The sequence below is a fragment of the Phlebotomus papatasi genome, chromosome 2 (assembly GCF_024763615.1).
Source record: "Phlebotomus papatasi isolate M1 chromosome 2, Ppap_2.1, whole genome shotgun sequence".
NCBI classification, from domain to species: Eukaryota; Metazoa; Arthropoda; class Insecta; order Diptera; family Psychodidae; genus Phlebotomus; species Phlebotomus papatasi.
In genome coordinates, this window is record NC_077223.1 from 26,301,258 (window position 1) to 26,326,328 (window position 25,071).

Below are 25,071 nucleotides of genomic sequence, written 5' to 3' on the forward strand. Positions count from 1 at the left end.
TTCTATCCTCCTGGAAACTTGTTGAATGTGAGGATGACTTCGTGTATGTGACCTCTATAAATGGAACGATTGTATGAAAGTTCTAAAGACAAACCAAATCTTAGATAAATATATCAATAATTTTAAACCGTATAGTAATTAATCTTTGAATTATTCTTTAAGTAAGTGTAATTTACCAAATCAATTAAGTCACTATAAAGTGAGGATAATCCTTTGATTGTTTTGAGAAAAAAAAACAAAGAGTAGCAGAACGGCCTAAAACCTAGATCCAGAAATATTTAGCACAAACTTTTTTCAAACCACACCCCTTTCCTTTAAATTGTAGAGAAAGAAAGAAATAAAAACCCTTATCCCATCTCTAAGTGTTCCTTTCACTATTTAGAACAGATTAATGAAACTTACCACAGGTAAACAGTATATAATTGAATGTAATTTAATTGTAATTGCAGATGTTTATTCTAAAAATATTAAGAAATTAAGACTTATTGTAAAATTCTGAAACATACGATTCTCTAACATCATTGTGAGGCCTATTCTGTGACTTTTGTACAACAAATACTCTTTTAAGAACGGTCGTAATTTGTAATGAACATTAAATGAAATCATTTTAAATCTACCCTCCATTAAATCGAAAAACTAAATTTGCTTTATAATGTTTGTTTCTGTCCATTTGAAATATTATTAGTATATTACTATTTCGTATCAACATTAAAGATTTTCAATTTAAATTCTGTTTGATTATTTGGAAGTTCAGCGGGTATAATATTAAAATTTTTAAAATTCAAGAATCTTTAATGTGTTCCATTTTCATTTCAGCTAGGGGAAAGTTAGGCACCTTTAAGATTTAATTTTTTTTTTCATATTTCTGCTCGAACTGAAAGAAAGAGCAGTTATATAATCAACGTTTTTCAACTATTCGTTTTTCAACTAGAGCTTAAACGGTAGGAGATATCAACTTCCGGCCTTAGGATTTTACTGCTTTAAAAAGTTCTTACTACCTTAAAGGGTCTATTTTTCAACCGAATTGGATAAATTTGTATTTTTTGGAAAGGTCTTAATATTTTCAACCGGTTTGCATCATGATACAGGTTTTTCTTTTCAAAGTTTTTAACTTATTATTTTGGAACGACCACACTATAGAAAAAATTGATTCACTAGAGATGTTTCCAAACGTCGAATTGATATTTTATTACCATAAGAAAGTGGTCCTCTTAAATAATTATAACAATTTAGAACTTTTTTCTGAAAAGGAATAAAATAATTGAATTAAGTTGGTTTTGGCTACGCTAAGATGTCTGAAATTTCAGACAAAAATCAAAAGATGAAAATGATTTTTACTTTAGGGTTAAGTGATATAAGTTGCACATAGTGTTACAAATTGGACAATTCGCCGGTACAAAGTGGACATGGCTTTATTCTTGATAAATACAGTACAAAATTTGTTTTTAAGCACAAGGAACCAAATTTAAAAATTTAAAAATTTAAAAATATACAAATAAAAATGAAGTACTAAATTTATCAAGAAAAAAAGCCCTGTCCAACTTGTACCACTTTACCCTAATGATGCAACTCAGCAAAAATTTATTTCTGTGCACTTTTTTAATATTTTAAAACCTCTTCGAAGCATCATCTTCATGTAATTTAAAATTGAAAACTTTCAAAATTGCGACCAAGATCAAACTTCTCTGTATAACGTCAAAATGTTCTAAAAGAAAAACAACAAACGTTGATGTTAATGTAAAGTTATCATTAGAATTAAGTGTAATTTGACTGACAATCATCCTTTCATATCAAATTACTAATTATGTCATCAACTTTTTCTATTTACTTCTAAAAAAAAATAATTTAGTTTAAAAGCCCTGTAGGAAAGATTTGCAAATGGATGGACAGCAACAGTGTAACAAGATAGAGAAAATAAAGAAAGAAATGTGGTATTGATGGTATAAAAAATTTATTTTTCCTAAACTTATGTAAATTGATGTACCATTATATAAAAATATACAAAAAAGTCATATCACAAGTTTTTTTTCATTTTCTTTTTTTTAAGTTTTTTTTCGTTCTTGTGTTTTCTATACTGTAGCAATTGAGGTTATACTTTTCTGACGTTGTTTTGAATTCAGAGCTATCCGTTAGACGTTAGACAGCTTTGAAATTTATAAGTTGGAAACGCGTTGTTTAAGAGCTTCGAGTTCTTGGGCGATTTCAGGCGGTAGATCTACTCCTACTTGGTCATCAAAGTACTTTGAAATGTCCTGAACCTCTTGCTCCCAAAATGTCTTGGGCAGAGAGAAGAGTTCTTTGAGATTCACCTTTTGGGTTAGGCCGTCTACGTTGAGGGATGCTTCAGATGGAACTCGGCCGATGGCTGTTTCCCTGAAGCATTCTTGGTCATTCATGCGGTGAAGGATCCATTCGAGAACGCGACAGTTCTCTCCAAAGCCTGGCCACATGAATTTACCCTGGCTGTCCTTGCGGAACCAGTTGACGTGGAAGATCTTGGGAGCTGATCCGCCAGCGCATTCTGCACGCTTCTCCATAGTGAGCCAGTGCTTGAGGTAGTGGCCGAAGTTGTAGCCGAAGAATGGCCTCATGGCGAAGGGATCATGCATGATCATCTTTCCACGGTGCTCAGCAGCAGCCGTGGCTTCGCTCCTCATAGCAGCTCCGATGAAAACACCATGAGACCAGGAAGTAGCCTCATAGACGAGAGGTACTCCAGCTGGGCGTCGACCACCGAACAAAATGGCACTGATTGGGACACCTTCTGGATCCTCCCAGGCTGCATCAATTATAGGACACTGAGCAGCCGGTGAACAGAACCGAGAATTGGGATGAGCAGCTGGAGTACGAGTAACGCCCATCTCCCATGGACGTCCCTGCCAGTCAGTGATTTTCACACTATCTGCAGGAGCTTCCATGCCTTCCCAGTAGACTCCACCATCTGACGTGGAAGCCACATTGGTGAAGATTGTATCCTTGAAGATGGTTTTCATGGCATTTGGATTGGTTTCATCTGATGTTCCTGGAGCCACACCGAAGAATCCATTTTCAGGATTAATAGCTCTCAGTTGCCCACGCTTATCAAACTTCATCCAGGCAATATCATCGCCCACGCATTCGACTTTGTATCCAGGAAGAGTAGGAGTCATCATAGCTAGGTTGGTCTTTCCGCAAGCTGATGGGAAAGCCGCAGCAATGTAGCGTTTCTCACCATCGGGATTGGTAATGCCCAGGATGAGCATATGTTCAGCTAGCCAACCCTCCCTCTTGGCGATCGTGCTACCAATCCTAAGGGCGAAGCACTTCTTGCCGAGTAGAGAGTTTCCACCGTATCCAGAACCATAGGACACTATCTCATTGGCTGCAGGTTTGTGCAGGATGATGGTACGTTCGGGATCACATGGCCAGGATGCCATTTCGATCTTCCCAGATGATGGGGTACCCACAGAGTGAAGGCACTTGACAAAGTCGCTGTCATCTTCCTGGAGGAGCTCCAAAACTGCCTTTCCCATGCGTGTCATGATCCTCATGGAAGCCACTACGTACGCGGAATCTGTAATTTCGACGCCCACTTTGGCTAGTGGAGAACCTACTGGTCCCATTGAGAAAGGTACAACGTACATCGTACGTCCCTTCATGCAACCAGGGAACCGTTCCTTGATCGCTTGATCGTAGTCTGCTGGAGCAATCCAGTTGCCCAAGCTTCCTGCTACGCCTGGCTTGGGTGTAGGAATGGACTCCTCGCGCTTCTGGGTGCAGATAAACGTACGGGACTCTACGCGAGCAACATCAGCTGGATTAGTTCTAGCCAACCAGCAGTTATCGTACTTCGGAAGCGGAACGATAGTTCCCTGTTGCTGCAGAAGGGTCAGCAAACCACGGTACTCAATATCGCTACCATCGCAAACGTGGACGCGATCTGGAGAGCACAGAGCAATGGACTCCTCAACGAATTGACGGACCCTGGAGGACAGGCTGCTCAAGTCAGTGATGACGACACCTGGGGTCCCTTTGGATGAAACTCCAACGCTCTTCGGCGTGGCATAGTGACCAATCTGGTTGGATAGTCTGCAAAGAGGTAGGTAAAAATTTATAATTTTTGCCAAAAATACGAACAATTGGGATAAAGTAATTTAGGGGACACTTTGTCTTGTTTCATTCCAAACTCCCGTTGTTTGTTTTATTACTTCACTTATTGGCTTTCAGAGAATTCACTAATTCCCCCCGTATTGGAAAGAGGCTGATAAGGGGGCTAGATAAAAATTGACCGGAAAATCAATAAATACTCCGGGAAAATAAAAGGCGATTTCCCATCAAATGACTATAATGGGGCTCAAGAAATGTGAGAGAAAAAAATTTAAACTTACTGTGTAAAGTATTTCTCGATGACTTCAGGCATTGTTGATGCTCAAGATGAATTTCACTTCTTCTTGAATGAAATACCAGAAATGTTGAATATACTCCAAACAATAAGAGAGAGATGCTCTAATTAAAATCCGCGTGAAATCCTAGAAATAGTCAAATGAATTCCAGGACTTTTGACGCTTTTCACTGTAGAAGATTTGCTTATTGAACTGTTCAGTGTAATTCATTTATGTACGGCGGGTATTTTGTTTAAAAAATCTACCACTTTTCTCAGAAAATTGTCTAGCAACTAGACTGGGATGAAAAGAAAAAGTCAAGAAGATTTAAATCTTCTGCTGTGCTTTGGGAGTCACTTGAGAACTGAATAATTCAGCTGAGTTCGTCGTTGGGGTTTTTATAGTCCGGACTGATGAGGTGGGGACGTGGTTGGTGTCAGCCGATTGGACGGATTTGGAGGCTCGTTTGTGCGGCACGCGAAATCGTCTCTCCAAAAAAAACTCAATAATAACTCACAGTGTGAGTCTCTATGAAACCGACCACTTGTTCCAACCAGTATCACAGTCGGCTGATAGTGACGCCACAGAAACAAATGCTGTTACCAACATGGAAAACATGTTATGAAAATATAGCAATAACTCCCTCGCGATAACAACCACTTTTTGCCTCTTTTTGTTTCATCTCTCTGCAAATTTACTCTAGCACCTTGAGTCAACTCCATCGAGCACCTCTTTTGCCAGTTAACTCTCCTATGAGCTATTTCCGTCCCAAAAGCCCAGCCACTTGTTGATTTTCCCGCGCCCAATTAAATTGATCCCCATAATCAATTGTTTTTATGGCAAATCACACCAGTTTTTTTGTTGATCTGCAAGCACCCTCCATTTGGGAGGCCTCTGTTTTTCTTCCCAGTCCCAATGTCAGTTGAAGGAGAGTCTTCGAACTCTTCATCTGGAATCACATGGGCCAAACATTTGATACTGCATAATTTGCTAGATAATTAGAAAATATTTACATAATGTAATTACGAATAGAAACATCAGCCTCGTGCTAATACTGCCCTCTTGGATTATCAATATTGCCCAATCTAGAAAAAATATCAGCTAAAGATTATTTGCTTTTAAAATTAATGAGCAGATTTTTCTGTTGTCATACAACCTATAGGGTAAGTGTGCCAAATTCCGGCCAGCTTGTAATTTCGGCCACCTTTCTTGTTCCTCGAATTTCCATGAATTTTTAGTTTTTACATACTCTAGAGATTATACAATGCAAAAGAATAACAAAAAAAATTGCTTCGACAAACGATATGATGTGAAAAAGGCATTGGAAGAATTCCTGAAGGGCAAGGAACTATGAGAATGAAGGTGGGCGAAATAGGGCACCAAAGCTATGTCTACATTTTTATTCATTTCAAAATGTATTAAGAATGATTTTGGAGTAAATAAAGACGATGAACTGTCTGCAAGGTTCTAAGTAACACTTCTTAAAAAGAAGCAATAAAAAAATAAATTTCTATTAAAGATATTACATTTCAAACTTGAGACTTTGGCGCTTGCATGCAACTATGCCGAAATTTGGCACACTTACCCTATAACACATAATATATATAACAAATGTGTAATGTTACATTTAGGGATTTAACCCATCATTTAGCATAATGAATTAAAAATTTTGAAAAAGAAAAAGCCTGTTTTTTAAGTCTGTTACAGTTCTATTACTAGATATTACAATAGTTTACTTGTTAAACGTGATATCGAGTTCTCAGTTACTAAAAGTACCGTAGATGCGGGTGACGTTGCATTCATAGTTTCTTAAGCTATTCTATAATTCTAGCGCTTAACTCTTTAAGGAAAAATTGGACACCGGTGTCCCAAAAACAAAAAAAAAATCTTTTCTTACTCTAGTATTGAATATTTACTAAATTATTAAGAGATTGTCAAGGTCGGAACGTCCAATTTATTCACCCACTCTTCAAAGTTTAATTTCTAGCTCGGGTACGAAATATCCGGAAATGAATTTACAGGTTCGTAAAGTCAGTATTATATGAAGAAATTGGAACACGCATCAGTTAGATATTTTATTGTTTTTCTGTTTTTTAATAGAATAAATGTATCTAATTTGGTATATTTGCATGCAAGCGCCAAAGTCGCAAGTATGAAATGTAATACACAGAAATTTTGAAATGTGATATTTTAAAAAGTATTTCTTCGAACCTTTTATAGTTTACCATCTTTCTTTTCTCTAAAATCCTTCCTTATATATTTTAAAATGAATAAAAAAAATAGACAAAGCTTTGTGTAGTTTTTCGGTCAGCATGATTCCCATAGTTTTTTGCCCTTTCGGAATTCTTACGAAGTCTCTTTCACATCATTTTGTTTGTCGAAGGAACATTTGTTTTGTTTTTTTTTACATTCTGTAATCTCTAAAGAGTATGGAAAAACTAAAAATTCATGGATATTTGCGGAACAAGAAGTGGCCGAAATTTAAATAAATTTGTCAAATTTAAATAAATGCGTCATGGCTCCGGCACACTTTTAGATCAGGAAAATTTTATGAAATCAAAATGTATCCCTTTCTTTCTGAAACGTTTGGCATATGTATATCTCATTCTGTAGCACTCCATATTCGGTTGAGTTAAATTTAATTTATAATGATGTTTAAAAGAAAAAGAAGAAGGAAAAAAGAACGCGAAAGAGTTTAACTCTTTCGTCTCTTTTGGGACTCTGAGTACCCAAAGCAGCATATGCATATTCTATGAAAAACAATGTTTTTTAATTATTCAGAACTGAAAAAAATTCTATTCATGTGGATGATTACAAACTATAAGGATGTCCAAATGTAAGATATTTTTTGTAGGACCTCTATTAATTCCTGAGCTTAGATATTTTTGATTAAAAATTGTGAAATTGGCTTGCAGCATATACTGCGGTCCGGAAAGAGTTAATAGACATATGCAACAGGTTTGAGAAAAAAAGGGATGCGAATTTCGACTTCATGAAATTTTCCTGATCTAAAAGTTATGTCGAAACCATAAATAAATAAAATTATATCAGCTTTTATTAAAAAAAAAGTCTGATCCTACATGGTTCAGTTTTTTAAACTAATCTAAACTATTTTATTAAACAAAAAGTACAGTAGACTATCTCAAATTCGGGCATTTGGGTACGAAATGTCACCCGAATTAGTGTGAAATTCCGGCGACAAACTTTTTGAAATGCAACGATTTCTTATTAATCTGCATGCACATATTGAGTTTACAAACTCATATTTATTGTAAATTTCATAAAAATCCCTTAATAATGCAAAAACATATCAAAACTAAGGCAAACCATGGTGAATTTGCATATATTTGCTTCACTTGATAATCAAAATCAAACTGAAAAATGCCAACAAACTTTATTCAAATTTAACTATTGCCCGAATTAAAAAAATTGCCCGATCTTAAAAGAGCCTAATTAGCGAGAGTCTAGTGTATTTTAAAAAAAAAATTGCATGTCATAAATATCTTCGAGTCTTAAAGGGTTAATTTGTCTATCAATGGGGAATTATAAAACGTTGTCTTATTAAAGAGAATAGTCGCGGAGATGCATGTGAAGGTTGACTAATGTAATTATAATACTCACTTGTATAAATATTTGTTTTAGTAAACAAGCTCCAAGTAATACGAATTGAGAAAGCACATCTAGTGAATTGATATAAATAATAAATTTATGTATCAAATACCGTTGAAAGATTATTGATTTTCAAAGGAAGCATCGTTTGTCTTCAAAAATCTGTTCAAAGAGTTACGTATATTGAATTTGAACAAGGATCACAGATGTAAGAGGATTATTGATTCCATGCTATTAGATTGAACGAAGACCAACTGACTAAATCTTAAATTGAGAAGGAGTCAATCAAATTGGCTTCAATCTGTGAATCGTAAAATGTTGTTTCCTAATGCTGTTATGATTTGATCAAAACCCAGATTCTCCTTGTCCCTTATCAGCTATTTTTCTGTTGCTTTTTCCTTCTGTGAAAAAATTCCATTTGCCTGTAAATAAGCAAATTTTACGTTATTTTGATTGTTGAGATAGGCATCACAAAAACAAAATCAACCGTCAAATCTTTGTTCAGTTTTCTCGTCAATAAGAAAACTTATTATTTGTCACAATCAAAACAGTCACAATGACTGAAAAAAGAAGAGTTTCATCATTTCCTTGTTACTAAGGTTTAATATTTTGGTTCTTTCACATTTTTCTTCACATCATGACACTTTAATCTCTTTCTTCGCTAGACGATAAGAGGGAATATTTATGCTGAAAGCAAGAGCTTTAAGTCTTTGGAAACAAAAACATATTCTGAACTCTCTAACATGGTATATAGACAAAAATACATTACTGATAAAGAGGGATCATTTTTTTTGCACTTCGGGCTTTGTCCAATTAATTAGGCTTTTTCTCTTGGAGAGATATTTTTGGACCTAGTGCGAATTCAATTGGGAAAAGAAAGGTCAGGAGATTGCGACATACTCTTGGGTTGGCTTTTTTTTTGTAGCAATCGAGCCTCCAAACAGCAAGCAACAAGAACATTTCAAATTTCATTTACGCAATTTTCGAATGCGGAAGGCATTTTAGGAGCTTTTATAAGTTGGAGCAAAAAGAGCATAATATTAGACAAATGCGACTCAGATTTAAGACAAATTGATAACTGTAAGATGCTTCAAGATATTACCCAATGTTGACTTTTTGAGAGAAGAGACAACTTGCAGTTGAAATGCAAAGGGCAAACGAATCCACAAGAAACTAGTTCATTTTTGGCCCAATTTTCTAGTTCAAGCTCGCACAACAAACAGAAGAAATAGCGTCTCACAGACTCTAACAAATATTTGATAATCTACTTCAAATGAATGAACAAGTTTTGAAAAGTAACAACTCCTGACTTGGCAACTTCTTATAGCACTTTTACTTCAGAAGACCTCTCTTCTTCTCTCACTCTCACGCTCAAGTCAATATTATTCCAGAAAAAATACCAAAATATCTTTTGCAGGAAGAATATTGATACGATGGAAGCCTATTACAAAAATGTATAAATAATACTAGAAACTATAGTAATAATAAAAGGCACCGGCGTCCAAGGTGATCTTGGGAGTGGCATATAAGGCATATTATGAAGAAAGAAATCACCTGACTTGGAAGGAACAATTGGAAAAACATACAAAAGTACGCAATCTTCCTATCAAAAGCTCTTTCCTGAATGATGTAATTAGAGTGTTCTTTCCTCCATCTCATATTATACTTTTATTGGTTGAGAGGCGCGTGATGATAAAATTCTTATGAGAATTTCATCAGCTGAGTGAAGAAAAGAGTCAAACAGAAAACCGCCAGGGCAAAAAAAATGTAAACATAATAAAATAATTTGGCATTTGAGCTTGTTTTCCGAAAATGTTGTAAAGGCAAAAGAATAACAGGATGAGGGAATATTTGACAAAATATATTAATCAACTAAGAAATCATATAAAAATATACCACAAACATATTATTTTATATTTCTTTCACTGTAGCATCAATTGCCTAAAAATACTTCTCAATATTTCACTAAATGCTAATTCGGGTTTTTCTTCTCTATTAGCACACCATTCAAAAAAGCAATTTATCTCAAATGGTCCAGCTATATGAGATTGCTCTTCGCCGTTTAGTTGCTACGTGAACGATTTGCTGTTGTGCTGAGTGTCAAATATTCACTTTAAATGCGTTATTGAAAAGTGTTGAACTCTTTTGACGTCACAAATCACACAAATCATTCACTGCCAGTAACCCCCAATTACGTCAAGTGCATTTGGAGAATGTCTAAAATAAACTTGACTCGAAATGAGTAATTTGATGTCTTAGAGGAAATTCTCATTCCAGATGAATGCAAACAAAGTTTAAAACAAAGTTCCATCCCAAGGAGCATTTATCGCTATAAACAAGTAGAGATGTCTGACATCTATACAAAAATTATGGCGAAGACTTTACATATTTCTTCTATATAACCGCATAAAAGAGGTCCATATTTGAGTGAATGGGGAATTTTTACATCCAAAATATAACAATTATTTATTTAAGATATAATCACGACATCGTGTAACGGTAAAAAATATCAATTATAACTGAATAAAATATAATCACTATATAATATCGATTTTATAACTACTGATCGTAGACTTGTCATTTCCTTTCCATTTTCATTTAAGACTTGCTTAAATATTTTTCTCAAATGAGTAATTAATTACCCTAAATGATTCAGTCAGATTTCCTGTAACTCGTGCACTTGCGTATGAAGATTTAATGCAACGACTGTTTTGCGTTAGAGGACACAATATTAGTGAACAAAATTTCCTTCTCGATCTGAAATTCTCAAGAGAAAACTGTGAAATTAAAGAAAATAAAATTGAGTAAATTTATTGCTTTTCCCATTGTATCGCAGAAAAAACTTATGGATTTCAGATTTTTGTTGCGTGTATTGATAGAATACATCACTTTAAACAAAATTGTGAACAAATATCAGCACACACAAATGTTTTTTGCATAAGTTCTTCATTAAATTGGGTTTTGTGTCGCCAATTTTCTATAATTTTCCACGAAATCATTTTCTTTTTGTCTCCATAAAATAAAATCAATATATTATAACTCGAATAAATAAGAAATATAGAAGAAAACACATTTTTACATATTTTTGTGACTAGGGTGAATGGTGGAAAGCGAGACACTTAAGAAAAAATTCAATTTCAAATGCATTTTTAAACTGAATAAATAATTATTTTTTACCATTTTTTTGTATCATTGGATTCTTTGACAAATATTTTAAAAGAATCTTAACAGTGGTTATTAAATATTGCAACCGAATAATCGGAAAATTCACGGGAATTAAAAAATAACACATTTTGAAAAGAAGGACAAAATTTTGGAAAGTTGGACAAAAACTTTTGGAAAGTTGGACATAGTGATATTAATGACGAAATATCATATAAAAAATGTAGAAAATCAAATGTTATGAGGGTTTTCCCTGTATACTTGCACATTTGATGGTTATGCTAATCCCTCCTTTATGTCCGGGTAACAGTTGAGGAACGCCAATTACCAAGAACTTCCTGTATGTCCAACCAAAAAAAAGTTCTGTAAATATCACAGGCGCCTCGCGCTGTCCAGCAGTTATAGTTTTAAAGCGAATGCAACTTTTTAGCACATTTCAATTTCCCATCCGCCCAAATCCTTTTCCACTTGCTTTGGGAGTTCTGTAGAGGCTCCTATTTGTCTTTCTCCAGGAGTTTTTGCGATATTTACTACCCACCCTATCAAAAGAAGTGGTCTTCGGAATCCGGAAATCTTTGCAGCCTTTCCAGGAGATTTTCTCCTTATCAGCTGCTAACTGCTGTTGCAACTATTTCTCCGGATACTTAATGATCTTTGTCATCCTTGTTAACATTATTTCACTGCACAAAATCACCAAATTCATTCACAAAATCAACTTGTCCAACATTTCATAAAACTTGATTTGAATGCAACACGAAATTAAATGACTTTTCCATCCTTTTTAAGTGTAATATTTCACAAATATTTTTTATTCAGCTTTTAAATGGATGTATGTCCTTTGATTTTCTCTGCGGACTTAACAATATTTCACAAATTATGCCAAAAAATCAAACAAAACACTTTGATATTTTCCTAGCAACTTTCATAAGAAACAGAGAAAATGACAACTACCGTGTCAAGATTATGAATATCACGCATGCAATACATTTTTTAAATTCTTCTTGCAAGTCACCCTTTGATTGTTTTATAACGATCTTTGCATTTTTAACTTTTAAAATAATCATAAAATTAAGTGTAATAATCTTTTTATCAAAAATTTAAATATTTAATTGATTTATTATCAAGTTTTTAAGGAGGTGTCTCACATTCCACACTGCTTTGTCCAACTTTCCAAACTGTCTCGCTTTAGGCAAATGACCCTATATTCTTATTATGTCGTACATTATGTATACATTTCAGATTTCTTTTATCAAAAATAGCACTTCACAATAAACAATGAGAAACACTGAAATGATATGCATTTTATGGACTTTTTCTGCACTCTGAACACTCCTTCTGCAATTTAATTTCACGACAGAAGATCAGGAAGTTGTTGTAATGCTTGTATTTTCGCTAAACTGCAATTAAGGAAACAAAATATTAGCTCTCACGAATAAAGTATTAATTCACTATTTTTCTATCAATTGGCCTTACTTTGTCAAATTTGACCTCTTCTATGTGTGTACTCGAATTTACTGTACACACTGGTGCACTTTAAGAGTTTATCTTATAATAAGCATCACTTTTTTCACAAGTTTTTACTCAGAAATGAATATCTGCTTGATAAACAAAGCAGAATTTGACAATCTGGCAGCGTCCTACAAAAAGAACACAAGTTGTATATAACTTGTGTCTTTTATGAAACAAATGTAACTAAAATATATCAGAACATAATGTTCATACAATTTCACGACATTATATGAACATAAAAACAAGATTATGTAAGATAAATATACTTTCGATATTTCCGACATAGATTTACACATTTTCACTCAAATATAGATCATATTATGACTTGTTTATGGATCTAAAAATATTTAGTCGTCATTTTAAAGAAAAATACCAATATATTAACTGGAATTTATCAAATAAAATGTATTATTCTTATTAAAAGAAAATAAGTTATATTTTCTAGGTATCTTTCAGTTAAGTTATTTTTCTGGTATACAACGCATATAATTTTTAGATAATATACTTCCATCATGTTCATACATTATATTTTTTAGAAATAGATCGACTACGTTTAAAATATGTTGGTTACATTTGAGACATACATTATTTATATATCAAATGCCCCTTGGGTATGTTCCATAAAACAATCAAACTCATTTCTTTGCTTGATTCTTTGAATTTTTCTATATTTTAGAGTTCAGGTGTTTCATGCACTGAATTTTCCGATCAAACTGACTTTTTTTTAATAAAAACACTTAAAAGAATGAAAGACAATGGGCTGAAATATATAGGAGCTGGTCCAACTCTTCGCCACAGATGGGACTAGGCCCATTTTGTAGGTATTGTCGTGTCGTATGACTTAAAAATTACCGAGACCCAAGTCAAAAAAACTGTCAGTCCTTGGGAAATTAAGGATATCCTTCTGAAAATTAGCAACTTTGACAATTTCTTACTCGAAAACGGCTTAACCGATCTTAATGAATTTCGGGTCAAAGTCGATATATGACTTAAGCTTTAAATAAATATTTTCAGATTTTCCCTCTGACTGCTCCATCTGGTAGTTCCCATTTACAAACAAGCCATGTTTTAAAGCCATCGCACATTACAGGGCAACAACATGAAAACTTATTTTGTTTATTGGCAAATCACAGGTATTTTCGGAGCCCTTGGTGTATCTTGAACATATCACCCGAAGAAACTTATAGTCCATCACGTCAACTTTTTCAGATATCTTAAGAAATGGTTAGAACTATTTTTATGAAACTTGCTTTTTTCTTTTAAATAACGGCATATCGTAAGTTGTTGGCGCCAAAGAACGTTTACTAAAAAAGAACTGAACTCAAGGAACATTTTCCTAAAAGAAACAGTATCCCTATCCCTCTATTTTTCTTGTATCCAGATTTATCTCAAATATCCTCGAATATTCTTTAATTTCTTTAAAAGTATTTCCTTCATTGCATTCTGTTGTCGTCTTTAGAGAAATATTCTCCTTAAAAAATGAGCAAGGATTGCTCAAGTTCATAGGGTTGTAAAGGTACCGTTACTAAAGAATTTTAACAAAAGGTTCTGAATATAATTAATTAAAATATTTTTTCTCTGAATTTATTACTCAAAGTATTAAAACAACGGTATCTTTTAGGACCCTGCGATCTTTAGAAACCGAGCCGAAAGCTCTGGAGATAGTTTATGTGTTTCCCTGAGTGATTGTCTCTTCCCGACGACTACCGGATTTTCCTATTGTTGATTATAATTAACGTTGGCTTATTCCCACAATGATTTTCTGTTTCAAAAATAGAATTTTCAATTTTTGAAAATCCGGTTTTTTATGAACCGGGCCTTCGACAAATTCGTATGAAGTTATTTGTTCTGAACAGTTGTAGCATTTATTAAGACCTTTACAAATCGCCCAACCTGATCAAATTCAGATAATTAGAACTGGAATTATGGCTATTTTGAATTCATATTTTGATCACTTATAGTTCGGATCAGGGAGTCGTGTGGGGCTTAAGTGTTTTTTAAATCGAAAGCTACTACACTCTCAGCTGTAATAGTAATGATGTAAATACAGTGGGACCTCGATAGAGTCAACCCCCGATGGAGTCAATCTCCAATAAAGTCAACAGATATATTTTTACTCTACGGACTCCGATAGTGTCAACTTGGACCTAAATTGACTCCGATAGAGTCAAGCTTGATATTGGTTTAATATAATATTTTAGAAAAAAACAGTCTTATTGTATATCAACGTAATACTTTGAACACAAGAAAAAATATTTATGTAAGGACATGGTAATTTTGTGATAAAATTCGTAGATTTATTAACCGTGCAATCATTTTCCAACAAAATAATTTTCTTTACGTGATTTTAAGCTTTTTGACCGATTGAAAGTTCTCTTGTCTTAAGATTTTTTGATTAGGTCTATGATCACAATGTAAGAAATTTTGAGCCATCAGTAATTTGTAAGTGAATAATATTATGGCAAAATCAAAAAATTCATTCATTCATACATAATTCATTCATAAAAAATTTTCAACCGCTTATCCCTATTGGGGTCGCGGGCCCATGACACCAAGGTTAACAGCCCACGCCTGTCGGTCCTCCGCCACTTCAGGAAGATGTTCGAGTTCGATCCCAAGGCGCTCCCATGCAAGATCCTGAATTTGATTCAGCCACCTTGTCCTAGGCCTGCCTCGAGGTCGAGGTCCCCTCACAATGGCTTGCATAGCTTTTCTGGGGAATCTTTCTTCATTCATGCGTTGAACATGTCCATACCATCGAAGTTGTGATCTCTCGACCCGAAGAAGCAGCTCCTCGACTCTTAGTTCCTCACGAACGGCTACATTCCTCACTCGATCTCGACGAGTGATTCCCTTAACCACCCGAAGGTACCTCATCTCGGCAACTTGTACTCGCGATCTTACCCTTTCGGTCATTACCCAAATCTCATGACCATAGGTGAGAATAGGAATGAACACAGCTTTGAAAACCGATAATTTAGCCGATCGACTAAGCTCGGCCTTCCTCAACACGCTTCTGCCAAGCTCCCTCATAACTGCAGAAGCCTGACCGATTCGCGACGAGAGTTCTGCCTCCATCCTACCATCACTCGTGAATAACACCCCGAGATACTTGAACTTCTTCACCTGTGTCAATGAGGCTCCACTAACATGTAGAGTGCATCCCACAGATTCTCGAGAAATCACCATTACCTCCGACTTTTTGTCGTTCACATTCATACCTGTTTCGGCACAAACATTTACAAATCGGTCAAGATTTGGAAAAAGCATATGACCGAGTACCGAGAGAACAACTTTGGGATGTACTGCACGAGTACGGACTGGAATCAAAAAATATAAACTCGAATTACAAAAAAAAAACGTACAGGATACTAGATTTTTGAGTATAACATAACGAAGAAACTTTTCTAAATTTATTCGAACTTTTTAAAGACCTTACTCTTCTTTAAAAAATGTACATGATAAACAATCATAAAAATTACGCTTCTAAAGAAAACGTGTAAATTTATTTTAACTTACATTTTTAATTTAAGATATCAGTATCTCAAAAAAAAATTGAATCAAAAACAAAATTAAGCAATAGAAAATCAAAAATTTTTAAGCAAATTCAAATTTTCTTTATGAATAATGCCATTTCGCGCGTTGGTCCCGAAAATGTGCATAATTCCTAGACTGAGTGTATTTACTAATAATAAAAATATTCTTAAAAATCATTCCTTAATCTCCCATTTTTGCCTAAACGCACGACCTTTTTGGGCCAGAGATTAATTTAATAAAATATTCTACTATCGTGTTGAATTTATCAATGATCTAGCGCAAACATAAAAATAATACCCCTTTATATCAATATTTCACATTTTAAATGATTTTTTCGGACTCCGATAGAGTCAACAAGCCTGGAAATAATTAGTTGACTTTATCGAGGTCCCACTGTATTAAAATTTGAGACCGATTCATATCATAGGGGCTGAGTTATTAAATTACAAAATTATCCAAAGATACAAAATTATTTTTTTTAACCACTATTCTTTAAAGAGGTAAGGTTTAATTAAAATTTTGAACTTTAGTTGGTTATAGCTGTTAAATTTTGAAATCAATCCTGAAGTTGCGATAATGCTTTTATCAAATTTATATTTATTTATTTATTTTGAATACATGCACAGTGTACACAAAACATATATTCAAGGAATTCACTTCAAAGTGCTCCATTTTGATGAAATCACAATGTCTAAAGATATACTTAAGAAGTTCTTTATTAAATTTAAGAAAAATATGGTATTTTGTTGAAGTTCAAGATAGCAAAATAACCTAAATAAATTTCAGTGGAAACTATTAGACCATTGAAAGATCCACTCGAAAATGAAGCATTTTGCCTCTTATCTTTATCCCAACCACTCTTAAAGTCAACATTCAACTTTTCTTTCTCTTTAATATTTTGGTCTCGTGTTGCTAATAAAGAGCTAAAGCCGCGAGAATTTGTGACATAGCAACAGGCAATTCCATGAGATTCCACGCAAAGATTAGCCATTTCTAGCCGTTTTATCAATATTTTCAAACAATCAAATTTTATTTGAAGCTGTCTGGATTGTTTTTCTCAATTTTTCCAAAACTCTCTCAGACGATAAGTCATCCAAAAATGCTCTAAAGTAGAGCAATTCAATGGAATTGGTAAGAAGCAGTATTCACTAGACTTATTTCGTCTCTTTGAACTCCTTTAAACTTACTGCAAAAAACGACTTATAAATAATACAAGTTTGGAAATGGTTTATTGTTGTGTCTATGATTTTTTTTGAAAGCAAATTTGCTGTTATTTGTAGGTGCCCGCAAAGAACCAGTTGCCAAGTAATTTTCTATTTTTGGTGAAGGTGTGTTCAGTAAAGGCGAGCCTCCAAACGTTGAACGACTTAAAGAAGTCCAAAACAAAAATGATTGAAAACAAATACCTTATCATTTCTACACTTTGACATGTGAAAATTGATAAGAAAAACAGATTTATTTCTCGTTACATATTTTGCGAGCTCATTGCAATAATTAGCTGCTATTGCAAGTACTTTGTTTATTAAGTTTTCCCTATCTAATTCCATATCAAAATTCTCGTCAATATTTCGTATTAGAGGGTGGATGATTCAATAAATATAGTAAATGCTATCAAATTCACTTCACAAAGATTTAGATCAATTGGATCAAGTTAATCTTACAGGAAAAATCACTTGAAATACCTCTGTAAAACACTTTTGCCGGAAACAGAACATTTATAGATCACAATTCATTGTTGTTAAATAGCTTTTGTGCTTTTCTGCAGTTGTATGGTATTCGATTGTTTTGCTTTTCTATGGTTTTCATCACAAAGTAACTTTCATTAATATTATGCAATAATGCTCCAAAAATATTGATTGATAGTGAATAATTTCCATTAAAATCATTAACCTATTAAATGTGGCAAAAATTCATAACTGCTAATTGGCATATTTAATTATAAAATATCCTATTGTTATATGACTTTTATACATCATTTAGCTAGGGGGAATAGGTTATGGACATACATATGCACTGTACATGTATCACCTCAAAAGTCTGGGTCAAAAAGACTGGAAAACACTATATTTTCTCTAATTTTTTTCTATATAAAAAAATTTATTTAAATTTAAAAGTTCTTAAACGTGTAAAATTACAATATTTAAACTGTATTATCTGAAGCTTTCATTTAAAAATCTTTAAAATTCAGCCGTTGAGACCTGAAGGTGCGATTAACATCTTTTCCTCATAAATTTAACACTTTTTAGGTGTAAAAATATAACAACATTTTTTAATGTTAATTTAACACCTTTTTAAGTGTAAAATTAACATGAAAAAGGGTACTTTTCACCCATAATACACCTAAAAAGGGTAATATTTATACCGATTTTGAATCAATACCGCAGGATAAAATTAACATTTCTGGAATGTTATTTGAACTTTTTCGGATTCCTCTCAGATTATTGAAAAATCATGCTTTTCCGTGGACAAGATTTTCCAGAGTGTATTCATCAGAAATAAAAAAACTAAATATTTCCTGTTAGCTGATGAGTTGAACTCGTACATTAATGGTAAATATTTTTTTAAAGATAAAATTTGGATTTTTGGCAGAATCTTATACAAAAAATACAATTTTCTGCCTATTTTACACCAGGTTTTGTCTTGTAAAATAAGTCGTGATCAACACAAAAAAAATTTATCGTTCAAGTACGAGTTTAATTCACCAGCTAAAAGGAAATATTTAGTTTTTTTTTTAATTTCTGATGAATACACTCTGAGAAATCATGTCCACCGTAAAGTAAGTTTTTTTTCAAAACGAGGCACATTCGAATGAATTTTTAAGATTTTGCACCGAAAATTTCAGAAAATATTTATAGTTTAAATGTTTTCGTGGTATCACACTAGAGAATTTCATATTAAAATTTTAATGTGATTCACATTAATTGATGCTGATATGTGTCCTAATGTGCAATTTTCGTCAAGAGGTTTTAGAAATCGATTCATTTAGTGATAAAAAAAGTGGACTCGAGTCACAAAAATTGGTTTAAATAGATTAAAATAGCATAAATATGATTGATAATTAATGAGCAAATTAATGAGAATTGAGCAAATTTATGAGCAAAATTTGCTCATTAGATTTTCATCAGGTACTACTCAGGTACCACTCAACAGTTCGTAATAGATCGATTCTTTTTTGTTCTATACCTCTTCTTGAATCATTATCAATTTTAAAATAATTTTTTAAAGATTTATAGGTAAAATTAAATCGACATTAATCTTATATGCATCCAAAAACCTTGTGAAAAAGAATATAAGGCAGAGCTCCTTCTCGGGAGTTCGAGCAGCTCGCAAAATCTCTTTCAGGGACAATAGGGAGAACTCGTTTTTAGTCAATGTAAGGTAAATTTATTAACGGTTTGACAATTTTTTTTTTCAAAAATTGAAAATAATGAATTATTGCAGAATGGCCAAAATAGGACCATAATTGATACCACCATCCTACGAATAATTAATTTTGCTATATATTTCCCAATATTCTATTGTCATGGTAGAAATTGATGAACCAAAATTATAAATTATAGCCTGGAGTTTCTTCATGGTAAAATTTTACTAGATGTTAAGGGTTTTGGTTATTTATCAGGCTAATAAATTGTATTTCCATTGGGCACGCATTCCAGAAAACCACGAAAACAAGAAAAGCAACGAAAGCGACAAGCCTCTCATCTCAAGGGTCAGAGAAGTCTCTCGACTTGACCATTTGGCAAATATTCCATGTGGAAAGTGCTCAATGCACGATAAGTGGCTTTTTTGTGGATCTTCCCATAAGAAACAGTCCTAATTCAAAGACCCCTCACATGTGGAAATCTCCATGAAACTGTAATCATCGGGAGGCAATTTATATTAAAATTAATGTAATTGGCTATATTGATAGACTAATCTTTTAATTTCCTTTGTACACAAATTCCATATTTTGAAGTATATATAAAAAAGTATTTTTTTCTGCTAGTTCTCAGGGGCTGATAGAAGATACAATATTTATCCTCATTGGATTTATTACTCCTCGACAAAATATGTTGATCTAAAAAAGGAAAAGCTAATCCCATTGACTTTTTTGCAAAAAAAATCGAAAATTCTGCTAAAAACTCTCAGTTTCAATATTTATGGATGATAAACTCTCATAAAATATACTTAAAATGATCCTACTAATTAATTTCTATCATTGGATTTATTATACCTGTGTCTTTCCGGATTTTGGCTTTCAGAATTTTCCGTGTTTACACATTTTGACGAAGATGAATTAGATGCTACAAGATAATTCCACCCTATCCTTTGAAAAGAAATTACTGCTCTAAAATCATACTACATTACATATGGATGTACAATGGTACAACTATGGAGTAGGGTCGAAGGAACATCTGTTCGACAAGAACCTCCTATTAATACTTTTGTTAAAATATTGAAATTTATTTAATGTAATTTATACAGTACAACTAGCATAGCATTTTTCTCCATTTTGCATTTTCTTATAAAAAAAAAAAGTATTCAAATTTTATATTCTAATTGTTTGCGAGAAGGATGTCCATAGGACATAACACAAGTTCTTCAAGCGTAAATAGATGTTCATTTCACCCTAGGGGAAAGTGGTCTTCTTCCAGCTTCCTGTCCGGGAGCAGAATAGTACTCCTAATTTAGTCCGGCCGGGATGTTTCAAACTGACAATTGTCAACTTCAATGGCATTTTCTTATAAATTTTCAAGTGAAAAACAGTGTTTCAGAAAAATTAAAAAAAAATTGTTGTATAATGATTTTTGACTACAGTGGTGGTTTTATTGAGTGCATTAGGGTTCATGCTAATTAATTATGGGCCGTTTAATGTGAAAGCCCTAATATTCTCAGTGAAAAATTAAGATTCAAAGGCTGCCTCAACCACATTCAAAGGCAGACCATGCAGGCTGCTTTGAATATATCGACATCACATTTTCAAGTTCCTCACCAGGAAAAACTGAGGACTTGCGAGTCCTGAATGGGATAAGCATAGAAGCTTAATTAACAAGAGAATTTTTTAGTGTAGTGCAAAGTAAAACTCATGTTGTAGTTTACTCTGAAAAAAATCTCAAATTTTGAACATCATTTTTCGTTCAAAGGCAGACCACTTTCCCCTATATTGTTGAGTTCGTATTTGAAGATCCTTCAAAACTCCAGGACAAAAATCTGCAAGCCATCACCGGGATCCTCCGGTATGCTATGCCAGAGAAAATGCCATCTCAAAGAGAAGAGATCAACACGTTTAGTCACAAAAGTCACAAATCAATAGGGAAGACTGGGGCAAAATTTCAATATTTTCTAAAATAAAAAATAAAAGAGACTGAGGCTTGAAATTCTTATTATATATAGCCTTCATGAACCTTCTTAAACTTACAAAGTTTCAAGGGATTCGAGGAAGGATTATGTCAAATAAAAAAATAATGAAATTTTGAGCCGTATTTTTGGAATATTTGGCTTACAGAAAATATCAACACTGATTAGCTCAATTTAGGCACATTTCTCGTTAAGCTAGAGAAAAATTATCTTCGACAAAGTTGTAGAGGAATAAATTTCCTATAAAAATATGTCTATTTGATATTTTTAACGTTTGCGAGAGTAAAACGTCACAAATTATTCGAAGACTGACAAAATTTGCCCCAACAATTTTGAGAATCTCCACAAAATCGACTTTTAGAAAATGATTCGAAAATCACATTTCTTTCGAGATAGAGGAAAATAGTCTTCTGCAATGTTGTAGAGCAGGAAATTTCCTATAAGAATATGCTCATTATAAAACGTTTAAGTTTTCTCAGAGCTTAAATATGCGTTTTGACAAGTTTTGCCCCAATCTCCTCTATGTCGAAAGACTGATTGACTACCGAAACACCTCGTCGAAAAAACTTCCGGATCTTTCAAATAAGTCAAAAAGATTCCGTAGTGGCTCTTGTTTGGCAGTTTAAGCTTTTAATTATATTAAAATTTGTATTTGTATATGTAATTTGAGCTTACGTTTCGGAAAGCTTACTACAAGAATTATTTAAATAAAAAAAAATTAAAACCTTCTTCCCTAGCCGGTGTCAGCCGGGCACTGAGGAAGACACGGAGCGTGTCGAAAGCTCCGGAGAAGAGTGCGTTTTTTGATCTTATTGGTTGAAAGCTCCACAGATTATGTTGCCGCGTCCGGACGGACCTTTTCTCCAAAAATGACTCCTATATCGAATTCCATAAAGATTCTCTCAGTTGATCTTGTGTAATTCTACATCAAAATCGTATTTTTTTTTTCAAAAGAATAAAGCCATATGTACAAGGACTCCTAGTGAATATCGCTCTGGGTCTTGACAGTTTTTCATCCAACATAATTACCTATAAAATGTACCTAGTCCCGTCTGCAAACGCCACACAGACTAACTTACATACATTTTTGCACATTGTGCTTTGAAGGTTATACAAGGATTTAATTTAAAAAAATCTGGAAAATTACAGGAAAATGAAGAGATTTTGACATGGTGTGTTATAGGAAAATCGTCTTTAAATCGTCCTATAGAAATTGTTCGTATAGAAATTGTTCCTATAGAAATAGTTTGATAACCTACAAAGCTCAGGAAGCTCCCTACACACAGAAAAATTTTGACTCTAAATTTAAGAATATATAAGATCCTGGGAACTTAAATTGGACGTGAATCCCTGAGGCGTTTAAGTTTAGAAGCTTTGAGCGAAAGAAATGAGCTAGAATCCCTAGCTCTTTCAAGTTAAGAGATCGAGAACTTAAGTTCAGCATTAGCTGGAAAATGAAAAATGTCTACAGATTTGCAAATTACAACTAAAATTAAATGATCAAAGATTTAGAATTAGGGCACTGGCATTCATTGAATTGGATTTAAAATTAAATTCCTGGGTGTTTCAGTTTAAGAATTTTCCATTTTTCTGTGTGTATCGGACCGACAAACAGCGTCAAAGTGCTAAAACAAGGTTGCGGAAACTAAATGGTCACCTTGGTGTATCTTGTATTACAATGATTACAATGTAATCATTACAATGTGCTCGTATAGGAAGAATCTGCTAAACCTAGATTGCCCAGGGACGCCTAGCCCATGGTGAATGCTTTTCTACGTTCCTGAAGTTTTTTGGACAGAAGTAGTGGATTTTATTGGGCATGGGTCAATTGGTAGAGCACTCGCTCTATAATGCAAGTGTCCCGGGTTCAAATCCCCTTTAGGTCACCAGGATTTTTTCTGGCGTTAAAAGTATTCGGATTGCATCCTTGATTCCACGGGCATGGGACTGACAACCTCATCCCATACAAGAAAAAATAATAATGCATGTCTAGAAATCCCCTTGCGGGAAGGCCTTGCTCCTTCATGGAATGTTGTGCCAGCATTATTATTATTATTATAGAAATTGTTCTATGACATCAGCCAAGTTAGATAAATTTATTATTGTAAAAAGGAGTTTTGTCAAATAATTCAACTAATTCTTCAAGCACATGTTTTATACTTTTCATGTTGGTTCTGGATCAGAACTTTTCACCTTATAGCCAATACCTAATCGATGGTATAAGTCTCAGTCATGGCAAAAGGTTGGATCATTTTTCCCGATTGTTTTTTAGGATATCGTTTAATGCTTTGATTAATTTTTGCAAAAGGCATGATTTGAAAAATTACAAAATTCAGGCAAAAGTATAAAAAAATGTGTAATTTGAAAAATTGCCTTAAACAAGTTAATTAACATAAATTGTTTTTTTTCTCTTTATCCGCCGTTACATTCCATTATCGGAGGTATGGTCCTAATACTTCGAAAGTACCAAGTGCGCGCTCCTGCGTTTTAGAAATCACGAGCTTAGTTCGCTTTACGTTAACACGAATCGTGAATTTCCACGGCGTTGGAGATCTTCCCGGACCACTTTTGACATCTTTAACTTGCATAGTGCGCGCCGGATCATGTGATCTTCCTCAAAACGCATGATGTGACCATACCACTTCAGCCGTCTTTCTCTTGCTTTTTCTGCAATGTACTGACCCCACTGAACCCCAAGACTTTCTCTAATGCGATCATTCTTGACTTTGTCTTTCTAAGTCAGTCCCAGGAACCACCTTTACATTCGGAATTCTGCTACAGCAGTACAGACGATTTACCTAAAAAGAATTTTTTTGACGAAAATTGCTCTCAATGTGTAGAAGCCTTAAGTCCTTGGCAGATTTTGGAATTTTCCTATACAGGACTCCACTGGCTAATCACCATTTCATCCAACCGACATTTATTCTGTATTGAACATCAGCATCCAAATTGATATCATACATTCCATCTGCTTTTAGTCCAAATTCGTCAGGCTTCAAGGAATAATCTAAAAGAAAAAATGAAAAGTATTACATCAAATTTACGAATTAAGAATGAAATTTGAAAGTTTTTGGAAAAAACTGAAAGCATATAAATTTAAAACTTAATTAAAAATGACAATAGTGTAAAATCATCTAATTATGTATTTAAAAAAAAATAAACTTCTTCTGAACTTTTGATCTTTTGTTTTGTTGAACTTTTTTGAGTTATTCAAGATTTGTGAATTCCAGGATCATCACCAACATTAATTCAATTGGGACAGGTTTTTTGAGACATTGTTATTTTTCTTTGGTGCAAAAGAGATTCCGATGTGACTTGACTATTTTACTAACTTCTCTTATAATGTAGCACTTCAAATTTCCAGCAAGCCCTTCTCGTGCGTGATTACTTCCAGAATTCCTATCCAAGCCTCATAAAGTTAAGTTTTGATGAACATTCTTATTATTCTCGCTCATTGCATAATGTTCAGAATACTTTCCTTTTAGATTTATAATCTTATTATTTTAACAGGTCCTCTCTATTATCTTCATAAAATGTCTCCCTCCTTTTTTTTGAT

General features: G+C 33.7%; 1 protein-coding gene and 1 long non-coding RNA gene across 4 annotated transcripts; both read right to left on the reverse strand.

Moving 5' to 3' along the window:
- Nucleotides 1-1,934: 1,934 nt before the first annotated feature.
- LOC129803208 (phosphoenolpyruvate carboxykinase [GTP]) lies at nt 1,935-8,230 on the reverse strand. Of its 3 annotated transcripts, XM_055849631.1 has the most exons (4): nt 7,983-8,230; nt 5,375-5,446; nt 4,368-5,310; nt 1,935-4,068 (listed from the first exon to the last, which is right to left on the reverse strand). In XM_055849631.1, exons 3-4 carry the CDS (start codon nt 4,397-4,399, stop codon nt 2,154-2,156), a joined length of 1,947 nt encoding a protein of 648 aa, XP_055705606.1. In that variant the 5' UTR covers nt 4,400-5,310; nt 5,375-5,446; nt 7,983-8,230; the 3' UTR covers nt 1,935-2,153. The 3 variants fall into 3 exon arrangements, with proteins under 3 accessions (XP_055705606.1, XP_055705607.1, XP_055705604.1); XM_055849632.1 differs by lacking the exon at nt 5,375-5,446 and having other exon boundaries at nt 4,368-5,351; XM_055849629.1 differs by lacking the exon at nt 7,983-8,230 and having other exon boundaries at nt 4,368-5,772.
- Nucleotides 8,231-20,600: 12,370 nt separating this feature from the next.
- On the reverse strand, nt 20,601-25,071 carry LOC129803290 (uncharacterized). The gene is made up of 2 exons (XR_008751847.1): nt 24,848-25,071; nt 20,601-24,522 (listed from the first exon to the last, which is right to left on the reverse strand). It is a non-coding gene; the product is annotated as an uncharacterized LOC129803290 (long non-coding RNA).